Source organism: Macrotis lagotis, chromosome 1 (assembly GCF_037893015.1).
Source record: "Macrotis lagotis isolate mMagLag1 chromosome 1, bilby.v1.9.chrom.fasta, whole genome shotgun sequence".
NCBI classification, from domain to species: Eukaryota; Metazoa; Chordata; class Mammalia; order Peramelemorphia; family Peramelidae; genus Macrotis; species Macrotis lagotis.
The window spans coordinates 479,425,904-479,438,082 of record NC_133658.1 but is presented as its reverse complement, the minus strand read 5'-3'; the positions used below and the strand labels follow the sequence as shown (position 1 = coordinate 479,438,082).

Here is a 12,179-nt window from a genome sequence, read left to right as displayed (position 1 = left end):
CTGCCTTGCAAAAAAACCCTAAAAACAAACAAACAAAAAAAAACCTGAGCTCATCAGAGAGCTCCCTATTATGTGGACCACAGTGGGTATTTCAGGGGGATGTTGTTAGTTTTGGAAATCACCCTGTTTTCTTTCCTATTGGTATAATTTATGATTGCATTGTCAAGGTTTTTTTTTTTTTTTAAATAACTCTCTTCCCACTTATGCAGATAATGAAAGATTGTTGCAAAAGATGAAATTTCAGGAAGGCCCAGTGAAGAATTTGTCAAATACTAGCTAATGAGATTTTGAACAGAGATCTTAAGAACTGTTTTGTAATTGTTTTCAAAAAGTTTCTGAGTCTGCCTTGGCAAATAGACTCCCAAGTATTTTATATTGTCTGTGGTTACTTTGAATGGGATTTCTCTTTCTAGCTCTTCCTGCTGCATCTTTGTAGTCATATATAGAAAAGTTGAGGATTTATGAGGGTTTATTTTATATCCTGCGACTTTACTAAAGTTGCTAATTGTTTCTAGTAGTTTTTTTAGATGATTTTTTTGGGATTCTCTAGGTATACCATCATGTCACCTGCAAAAAGTGAGAGTTTTCTTTTCCTTCCCAATTCTCATTTCTTCAATTTCTTTTTCTTCTCTTTTTTGCTGAAACTAACATTTCTAATATGTTATTGAATAGTAGTGGTGATAATGGGCATCCTTGTTTTCACCCCTGAACTTATTGGGAATGCCTCTAGCCTATCCCCATTGAATATAATACTTTGTTGATGGTCTCAGATAGAGACTGCTTATCATTCTAAGGAACAGTCCATTTATTCCTACACTTTCTAGTGTTTTTAGTAGGAATGGGTTATTGATATAATCTATTGATATAATCATATAATTTCTGATAGGTTTGTTACTGATATAATTAATTGTACTAACAGTTTTCCTAATATTAAATCAACCCTGCATTCCTGGGATAAATCCTACTTGATCATAATGTATTATCCTAGTGATAACTTGTTGTAATCGTTTTGCTAAGATTTTATTTAGGATTTTTGCATCTATATTCATCAGGGAGATGGGTCTATAATTTTCTTTCTCTGTTTTAACTCTTCCTGGTTTAGGTATCACCGCCATATTGATATCATAGAAAGAATTAGGCAAAGTTCTATCTTCACCTATTTTTCCAAAGAGTTTATATAGGATGGAGCCAAGATGGCAGCATGAATGCAGCGTTCCCTGACAACTCCGACCCCCCCACCCCCCCCCCCCCCAAAAAAACAAGGATGGCTCTAGCCAAAATTTAGAGAGGAGAACCCACAAAAAGACTGAGTGACACATTTCCTCAGTCCGAGATAACTTAGAAGTTCCACGAGAAAGGTGTGCTTCACCAGGACCGGGGTTTTGGGAAAAAAAGCCATGGTACAGCCCAGCCCAGCCCAGAGATCACCTGCAACAGTCTGAAGGGGTGGTGAGCAAACTCTGCTGCACCTGGGTGAGCATGGAGTGAGCAGCACCAGCCACAGAACCTGCAGTGAGAATAGGGAGAAAGCCACCTGCACCCCCAGAGCCATAAAGGGAAGTCTTCAGAAATTTCTCTGCTCTCCCTGGAGCAGGACTCTGCCCTTTGCCTACACTCAGACCCAGGGTGCATTTTGGGCTTCCATACTAAGATAGCTGAATCCTTATAGCCTCAGGGCAGAGGGAAGTAAGGGGCCATCTACATATCAAAGCACAGGGTCTGCTAGGTGGCCAGTGGATAAAGCACTGGCCCTGGAGTCAGGAGTATCTGGGTTCAAATCCGGTCTCAGACACTTAATAATTATCTAGCTGTGTGGCCTCAGGCAAGCCACTTAACCCCATTTGCCTTGCCAAAAATCTAAAAAAAAAAAAAGAAAACCCCAAAAAACAACCCCCCCCAAATACATATCAAAGCACAGGCTAAGAGCTTGGAGGAATAAAGGTCCCAGTGGGGGGCCCCCCCCCCCCCCAAGCCTTGGAAGTGCTGTAAATTAGTCTTGGACTGAGAAAATGAGTAAACAACAGAAAAAAGAAGAATCTGACCATAGAGAATTACTTCAGTCCTATGGAAGATTAAAACACATACTTAGATGAGGACAGAATTGAAGCTTCCATATCCAGAACTTCCAAGAGAAATAGAAAATGGGCTCAGACTGTGGATGAAAAGCAATTAAGGGAGGTGAAGGAAAAATTGGGAGGAGAAATGAGAGCGATGCAGTAAAATCATGAAAACCAAATCAAAATCTTGGTGAAAGAAATACAAAAAAATACTGAAGAAAATAATATGTTAAAAACCAATTTAGGCCTAATGGAAAAAGCAAAACAAAAGGCAAATGAGGAGGAGTGCCTTAAAAAGCAGAACTGGCCAGCTGGAAAAGGAGATTAAAAAAAGCTCTCTGAAGAAAATAACTCCTTCAAATGCAAAATGGAACTAAAGGAAGCTGATGACTTTGCAAGAAAGTAGGAAGAAATAAAACTTACCCCAAAAAGCCAAAAATTAGAAGAAAATGTGAAATATCTCGTTGGAAAAACCAACTGATCTTGAAAACAGATCCAATAGAAATAATTTGAAAATTACTGAACTATCTGAAAGCCACAACCAGGAGAAGAACCTAGACTTCATTTTTCAAAAAAAAAAAAACACAACAAAATTGCCCTGAGATCCTAGAAGCTGAGGGTAAAATAGAAATTGAGAGAATTCACCGTTCACCCCCTGAAAGGGATCCCAAAAGAAAAACTTCCAGGAATATTGTAGCCAAATTCCAAAACTCCCAATTCAAAGAGAAAATTCTAAAAGCTGCCAGAAACGGACAATTCAATTACTGAGGCTCCATAATCAGGATTACACAGGATCTGGCAGCATCTACATTAAGGGCTCCTAGGGATTGGAATATGATATTCTGGAAGGCAAAAGATCTTGGTTTACAGCAGAATCAACTACCCAGCAAAACTGAACATCCTCTTTCAAGGGAAAAGATGGATTTTCAATGAAACAGGGGACTTTCAAACTTTCCCATTGAAACAACCAAAGCTGAACAGAAAATTTGATCTCCAAGTACAGGACTCTGGTGAACCATAGAGGGAGTGGAAGAGAGGAACTAACTATGAGGAACTTGATGTTGAACTGTTTGTATTCCTGCATGGGAAGAAGATATTGATAACTCAATATGAACTTTCTCATTTATAAGAGCTGTTAGAAGGGGCATATATAGACAGGACATAGGAAGGAGTGGAATATAATGGTATGATGTGGTAAAAGGGATGGAGTCAGTGGGCGATGGGGGAAAGCACTGGGAGGAAGGAAAAGGAGATGAAGAAGCTGAGAGATTTCACATAAGTCAAAAAAAAAGCTTTTTCAATGGAGGGGAGGGGGAAAGGCAAAGGGAATGAGTGAGCCTTCATTCTCATCAGAAATGGCTCAGGGAGGAAATGACATGCACATTTAATAGGGTGAGGAAATCTGTTGCCTTGGAGAAGGATGGGAGGAAAGGGACGGGATGAGGGGGAATGGGGGGAGGGAAGGGGGAATAGGTGATAGAAGAGAGGGAAGATCGAGGGAGAGGGTACTCAGATGCAACACACTTTTGGACAGGGCCAGGATGAGTGTGGGAAGAAATAGAGTGGAGGTACAGCTAGTGATAGCAACTGAGGGAAAAACATTGAAGCAAGTTCTCTGGTGGACTTATAGGGAAAGCAACTCACCCCAGAGACAGAGCCATTGAAATCTGAACAGAGACTAAAGTACATTTTCTCTCTCTCTCTCTCTCTCTCTCTCTCTCTCTCTCTCTCTCTCTCTCTCTTTGAGGTTTCCCATCTTTTTTTGGGGGGAGGGGGGTTTATGTTTATTCTTATGTTTACTCTTATAACATTCAATTTATATCAGTCTATGGCCTGGAAACAATGTAGAGACTGTCAGACAGCCTGGGGGGAGGGAGGGGGGGAAAATTGTGGAATTTAGAGCCTTGCAAAAAAATGATGGGTACATATTACTGTTGTATATAATTGGAAAACAGATAAAATGTTAAAGCCATTAAAATAAATAATCAATTGAAGAGTTTATATAGAATTGGAACCAATTGTTTCTTAAATGTTTGATAGAATTCACTTGTGAATACATCAGGCCCTGGAGATTTTTTCTTAGGGAGTTCAATGATGGCTTGTTGAATTTCTTTTTTTCAGAAATAGGGTTGTTTAGGTATTTAATCTCCTTTTCATTTAACCTGGGCGACTTATATTTTTGTAAATATTTGTCCATTTCACTTAGTTTATCAAATTTATTGGCATAGAGATGTACAAAATAATTCCAAATTATTTAATTTCCTCCTCATTGGTGATGAATTCACCTTTTTCATTTATGATAGTAGCAATTTGGTTTTTGTCTTTCTTTTTTTAAACATCAAATTGACCAAAGTTTATCAATTATATTGGTTTTTTTCATAAAACCAACTCTTGGTTTTATTTATTAATTCAATAGTTTTTTTTTTGCTTTTGCTTTTTTTAATTTTCCTTTAATTTTTAAAATTTCTAATTTGGTATTTAATTGGGGTTTTTAATTTTTCTTTCTCCAATTTTTGTAGTTGCATATTTAGTTCAATAGAGATCTTAAGAGTTGAAAATTGCTATTACTATTGTATTTCTGGTTTGTTTTTAACAGCTTTGATCTATATTAGAAAAATGTCCACCTTATACTCTCTAGCTAAACTGATTTTAATATGCTTCTATGACGATATAAGTTTTCTATTAAATGTCTACTAGGTATGTAATACTGTACTAAAAACTTAGTATGATAGAGATAATAAATAAGACATGAACCCTGCTCTCATGGAGCTTATAATTTAAAAAGATGGTTCTTTTTATCTTCTTTTATCTTTACCCACATGCTTTCTCTTGTGCTTCTCTCAGAATTGTCTATTTCCAAACACTATTCTTCCCACTCCTTTTTTTTTCTTGAGGTACTCTATCTACTATACCATCTTGCTGCCCCTTTCTCCTCCTTTTAAAAGCATATTTAGTATCATAGATTTAAAGCTTAAAGGAACCTTAGAAGCCATCTAGTACAACCCACCCCCCTCATTTTATAAAGAAAAAAGGAACCAGAGAAAATCATACCAACTTGTAAGTAGACCTGTGATTTCAATCTAGAATAAAATCTTTATATTAATAAGTGTCACTTTTTAGTTTCTTCCAGGACTGTGAGGTTATATTTATCTTATTCTGTTAAAGTTTCAAATTTGTGATTATTACCTACATATACAGTACATTAGTACATAGTAGACATGAAAATCATGAATGCTGTTTGTTTCTAATCTTTGTGTTTTTCTGTGAATTATGGGTAACTTTTCTCCACTTATTTTTTTCTATGTCATCTTCCTGTAGTATCTGATTTTACTAGAGACATCTAGATATTTTAATATCTCCCACAAATTCAAGACTAGGATTACTTAATGTACCACTAGTTCTAACAAACCCTGGAAATTGCTTGCCATGTTTTACTGCTCACCATAAATTAATAGCTAATATTTATAAAGACTTTAGTGTATGCAAAGCACTTTACATACATATTTCATTAATTATTTGAAGGTAGAAATACAAAGAGCCTTAACCATGCAATATAGTCATCCCCCCAAAAGTACCTCATATTTCCCTTAGGGAAGAAAAGGAAAGCTAACTTTAGAATTTATATTAAGTAACTTTCATTAATAAAATAAATCTTTGCTTTTCTTCTAGGTCCTGTAATAGCTTTGGAGTTTAATGGAGATGGTGCAGTAGAAGGTTGCCAACTCATCATAAATGATGTATTCAATGGGACCAAGGTGAGAAAATTGTGTCAGATTGTGGAAAAATAGGAATAAAGATAGTCTTTGAAAATTTTTGTTATAGAGATCTCCCTGGTTGATTAAATTATAACTACCAGGACAAGCCATCACCTTTTCTGCATCTTCCAGTTTTAGAGTTTTGTCTAGGCATCACATAGCCCTTGTGAATCAGAAGCAGGACTTGAACCCAAGTCTTCCTAGCCATAGGACCAACTCTCTACTAGCTCAACAATGCCTCTTGAAACTACTGTATGAAATGATAATAGACTTTATATGTTTATAGTTAAAATTTTTGTTCACACAACTTTCCTTAGGTAATTGGTATTAGCTAATATCAATTTTACTTCAAGTAAGCAAAAGCTTGAGTTAATTCAAAACTTTCCTTGGGCAGCTAGGTGGTGCAGTGGATAGAGCACTAGCCCTGGAGTCAGGAGTACCTGAGTTCAAATCCGGCTTCAGACACTTAATAATTACCTAGCTGTGTGGCCTTGGGCAAGACACTTTAACCCCATTGCTTTGCAAAACCCTAAAAAATACAACAACAACAACAAAACTTGCCTAATTTGGAATTTTGAAAATTGGAAAACAGCCAAGCTGAAATTTGCCTTTATTATCTATAAATAAATGATATAGGAAGTAAATGAATAATGGATTCTGTTCATCAGATTCTTATTTAAAAATTTAGTATTTGGGGCAGTTAGGTGGTACAATGGATAGAGCACCAGCCCTGGAGTCAGGAGGACATGAGTTCAAATCTAGCCTCAGACACTTAATAATTGCCTAGCTGTGTGACATTGGGCAAGTCACTTAACCCCATTTCTTCGCAAAAACCTAAACAAAAAAAGAAAGAAAAGAAAAAAAATTAATATTTGCCAAGGACTTTTTTTTTAGTTTTTTTTTTTGGCAAGGCAATGGGGTTAAGTGACTTTCCCAAGGCCACACAGCTAGGTAATTATTAAGTGTCTGATGCCGGATTTGAACTCAGGTCCTCCTGACTCCAGGGCTGGTGCTCTATCCATTGTACCACCTAGCTGCCCCCCCCCCCCCCCCCCCAAGGACTTTTCTTACAGGGGAAATGTTACTTTTAAATTGGGGCTAGGACATTTGAAGGATCTGTTCTCCAGTGGAACAGTAAATGGCAGTGAAATTCAAAGCTATAATGTATGTGGTACATTACAATAAGAAAAGGGTACTTAGCGTGTAGGGGAGAGGTAAGTGTGAAGGATTATGCTCGACTTGCAAGGCATCATGGAAGAAAGATAATTTTATCTGGGTTTTGGTGGATGAGTAGGACTTTTGAAGGCAAATGCGATAGAATATTTTCTGGACCAAATTAAGGATAATAGTATGAGCAAAGGCAAGAGTAATTATGTTATTTTCTAGCAAAATAGGAAGTCTGAACTGTAACTGACACTGAAAGAAGCTGTGATAGACAGTTTTAAATGTTAGGGTGAAGAATCAGAACATACAGAATGACTCTTTACCTCTTTTAGGGGGTGTCCTTTGGGCAGTATGGTGAAGCTTATGTACCCCTTCTCAGAATCATGACTTGAAATATATATAAAATAAAATACTATAGACTTAGAAAAGAAACAAATTATATTGAAATGTGGTTATCACAGTATTTAAAAAAAGGTCATAAACTCTAAGTTAAGAACTCTTAAGCTAGAGGAAAGAAAGATCATCTTGTCTACTAGCTCTTTCATTTCCCACCTGAGGAACTTGAGCCCCAGAGGAGGAAATGTAATTTCAATGGTAAGTGGGCAGAGCCAAGAGACAGGAATTTGGATTTCAAGTCCACTTCTTCATTTCCTTTTCAATACAGTATTTTAGATTTGAAAGATTTTATTTTCTTGATACTAGTTCTTTTGGAGCGATACATATAAATTATTATATATTAATTATTTTCTAGTTTTTGTTAAATAACTATAGAAAACTTAAAAAAAGGCAGCAGGACAATGTCACAGAATGGAAAAATGTGGATTTCAATCAAGAATTTCAGGAGGATGGGGCAGCTAGGTGGCACAGTGGATAAAGCACTGGCCCTGGAGTCAGGAGTACCTGGGTTCAAATCTGGTCTCAGACACTTAATAATTACCTAGCTGTGTGGCCTTGGGTAAGCCACTTAACCCCATTTGCCTTGCAAAAACCTAAAAAAAAAATTTCAGGAGGAATTTGGATTTCTAGTCCATTTCTTCATTTCTTTTTCAATACTGTATTTTAGATTTGAAAAAAATTATTTTCTTGAATAAGGGGGAAAATTACTTCCAGGTCCTGTTGAGCACTTTGGAAATACCATTATTGAAATTGTAAAAATAGCTTGTATATTTTTTCAAACAATCTAAAGCTGTCTGGGACCTCAGATCATTTTAACCAATCATTCTCCATTTATAGAGAAATAAACTGAGACCAGAGAAGCTAACTTAAATGACTCACCTAGGGTCACCATAAAGTAGCAGATCCCAGAGTTGAATCTAGATCTTTTCTCTTTCTAAATCTATTGTTAACATTGTGTAACATCACCTTATCAACTTGCTTTGTTAAATATAAACTTACCTACCTGTTTGTTAGAGCACATTCCCTAAAATCTCTGCAAGGTCACATTTCCTTAGCCTAATTTTAATTTTTGCTTTCCTTTCCTAAAATAATCTATATTTAGTTTTTCACCTGTTTAATGATACAATGATTTGCTACCATCCTTTTAGATTTTTTAATTTCTTGGAATATGTGCACATGTGTTTTATTGTTGGTTTGTTTTGTTAAACTTTTTCTTTTCATTGTTATGAGAAAGTGTTGAGTATTTATTGAAAAGTAATCTGAGTTCAAATGGGACCTCAGACACTTAATAATTACCTAGCTGTATGACCTTGGGCAAGTCGCTTAACCTCACTGCCTTGTGAAAAACAAAAACAAAAAAGAAAGTAAGTGGTAGGTATAAAAACATTTTAAAACATTGAAAGATAACTTGTAAAATCCCCAAATCTACCATTTACATTTATTTTTCTTTGCTAGGTTTGAGTTGCATTTTTTTTTTTTTTTTTTTTTTTTTTTGGTTAGGCAGTGGGGTTAAATGGCTTTCCCAGGGCCACACAGCTAGGTAATTATCAAGTATCCAAGTCCGAATTTGAACTCAGTTCCTCCTGACTCCAGGGCCAGTGCTCTATCCACTGCACCACTTAGCTGCCCCTGAGTCCCATATCTTAATGAGCTTTGTGACCCATCTTAAGAGCTTTGTGACTCATGGGCAAATAATTTAAAAGCTCAGAGTCTCATTTTCTTCATGTGTAAAGTGGGAGTAATCCTCACACTATTTAATAATCTAACAGGATGATTGTGAACAAAGAGTTTTGCAGACTTTAAAGTGCTATGTTATTGTTGTTTGATTACCAGCTCTCCCTAGTAAGTAGAATTATCAAATACAGTTTCTTGCTTTTCATGAAAATCATAGCATTGAGAAGAATGAATAACATGCTTTAGACCATGAGATTCTCCTACCTACTAATAATAATTTTGCTTTATTCAGAATAATGTTGCATTTGATACTAGTCAGTTTGGAGAGATACATATAAATTATATTAATATTTTCTAGTTGTTGTTAAATAACTATAGAAAACTTTGAAAAAAGGAGGACAATGTGGATTTCAGTCAGCATTACTGGTGGGACCAGCCAAATTGAAGGGATCACAAATTCATTTAAGTGTATGAGGAGATAGGATGTTATCATTCTGATTTTTGTGATTTAAGATTTCCCTAAGTGTGGAACCTTTTTTTTCTTTTAAAGCATGCTATTTAACTAGATGCATACACAGTTTTTGGTGAGAAATTTAAAATTCAAAGTACCTATATATATATGGAATTGAGAAGGGCTTTATGCTTTCCTAACTATTTTCACATCTGTATACCTCATTTTTCTTAACAATCTGGATGTTAAGAGGGCAAGTCTTATGAGAGAAAGAGAGGTTAAGTGACCAGTTAACAAGGCATTAAGTTGACCAAAGCAAGATTAAAATTTAGGACTAGCCCATTGTATTTGAATTCCAGCATGAGACCTGTGCTTTTAGAAGTATTTTGATTTTTTTTTAAAATAAAGATTTTCATTATGGCACTTTTAAAAAAAAACCTTAACACATAATTAACACCTGTTGGAAATGTACTGTATCAATTATAGGACACTTGAATGTATTGATGTTAATCTTATAATTGTATTTAGAGGGTAGCAGATTTTTTGACTAGATTAGGACTGGTATTTTGTGTTGGTTATTAATAGCTTTGTCTCTTTTAAATTTAAAAATAGATGTTTGTATCAGAAAATAAGGTAACAGCTTCTGGAGATGTTGACAGCTTCTACAACTTTGCTGATCTGCAAATGGGAATGTGAATTACAACATGGAACCCAGTCCTCTGACATGAAGCCTAGATTTTCAACTTGTTTATATAGGTTTTTGATAGTATAATTTTCTGTACTAGGACTATTTTTGTAACTAATGCTGAAATGTTAAAAGATTATTTTTGAAGGAATCTGTTTAGTATGACATTTACTTGATGTGAAACAGTTCATCTTAAAAAGTACCTTTAAAGCACTTAAATCCTTCTCTTACTCTTTCCCCCTTGAACTTGAAGATTCACAATTCTGAAATTGTAATTTAAATGAAATATCTACAGACAATTTTAGGAAGTAAATAAAGTGTAGCACTAGGTGCATGGAACTTAGTACTTGGAAGAGACCTTAGCAATCCTTTACTGCAATCCATTTTATAGATGAGAAATTTAAGATCCCTTGTCAGGTAAATGAGTTGCTGAAGTTCATATCTAATAGTAAGTGGGCAGAACTGGATTTGAAAACAGATTTTTCCCACTCCAAATCTATCTCTTTTGCTACTGTGCCACACTAGATAAAGCTTAACCAAAACATGTTAACAAGATTTTCATTTTAATATTAACATCTATAAATAACATATTTGTAATTTTGTATAATTTTACTTATTTTTCTATAGTGCTATCTGAAGAAAAAAGCCTTCATAACTAAACTACTTAAATTCTTGATACTTTTGGCTATCATTTTTGTCCTAAGGAAGGTCTTTTGCACAGCCCATTATTTGTTTGGGTACTTCTTTTTAGGGAGATTTATTTCTGTGACTTTATCTGTTCAAATCAACCAAGGAATTTCAGTTGCCAAAGTACTTAGAGAACTTCTGCTATATATCACATTGGCTGATTTTTTTGCATTTTTGCATTGAGACCAGAAAATTCTTTAAGATTAAGGAATCCTAAAGTAGAAGTCAGAAGTTGTTTATAAAATGTTTTGGCTAATACTAAAGAATATTTAGTAATCTAGTTGGTTGTAAGAGGACTTTTATTTGCTTAGGTTAGTTGAATGGAAAAAACAGATATATTTAAAGTTCTAATCATTATTAAATTATAATAAACTCACAGTGACACATATGCCTTTTAAAACCAGAGTTCTTAATTTTTTAGAAACTAAAATTCAACGTTGTATAACATCTGTCATTTGGGTTTTATCTTTTCTAAGATATTCAAGAACAAGTTTAGAAATATGCTGCATAATTGAGGTGTTAATTTTGAGTTTTTCTCATATGGCTTTAGTATTTTTATTAGTCAGAATTTAAAAATGCATATATCTCACAAAATGTTCTTTTGAACATACAGATGTGCTTTCATGGAAAAAGTACTTTGATTTTCTATTATTTGAAGGGATTTAAAAGAATAAGTGAAGTTATATGCTAGCCTAATGTCCATTTATGTTAACTTTGAATAATATGTGACTATACAGGATTTCTCTACAGACTGCCTTTTTGATTCATGGACACTTACTGCAATGATTGCTAGTTCATTTTCCTAATATGTTATGTCTAAACTTATTAGCTTAAGTGACTTCTATAATATTACCTACTTTAAACAACTTTTGTTGAATGTCTAGCTTTGTATATATATTTCATCTAGCATTTGTAAAATGAAGTTTATAATAAACATTGTTAAAAATAAAATGCTTTAGTATTCACTTTATAGATCATTAATATGTTTCAGATATACACCAAAATTGTGTATCATGATGTGAATCTGTTTTAGGAGTAAAATAAAATCATATGAGCCATGTCCTGTTGTTTGTATTTAATGCAAATTGAACCCAGCTTTAGCATCTTGCAGAATTTAAACTATCATTTTATTTACTATATTTCAAAATCAAAAACAAAATTTTAATGAATTTTTATTTGGGATTTCAGAACAAGAAAACAAAACCTTTTTTTTTTGTTGTTGTTGTTTTTTCCTGTCCTTTGGGACCTTACATTCTTTTTTTTTTAGAAAGATTTTATTTATTTTGAGTTTGATATTTTTTTCCCCTAAT

General features: G+C 34.5%; 1 protein-coding gene across 3 annotated transcripts in view; it reads left to right on the top strand.

Moving 5' to 3' along the window:
* Positions 1-11,974, top strand: part of RP2 (RP2 activator of ARL3 GTPase) — a 59,404-nt gene extending 47,430 nt beyond the window's left edge. For 2 of the 3 annotated variants that reach the window (XM_074213697.1, XM_074213698.1), the window contains exons 4-5: positions 5,727-5,812; positions 10,110-11,973. In XM_074213697.1, the coding sequence (XP_074069798.1) occupies positions 5,727-5,812; positions 10,110-10,193 (170 nt within the window). In that variant the 3' untranslated portion in view covers positions 10,194-11,973. Of the gene's footprint in view, positions 1-5,726; positions 5,813-10,109 lie in introns of all 3 variants that reach the window. The other variant, XM_074213696.1, reaches the window with a different exon arrangement.
* Positions 11,975-12,179: the final 205 nt, after the last annotated feature.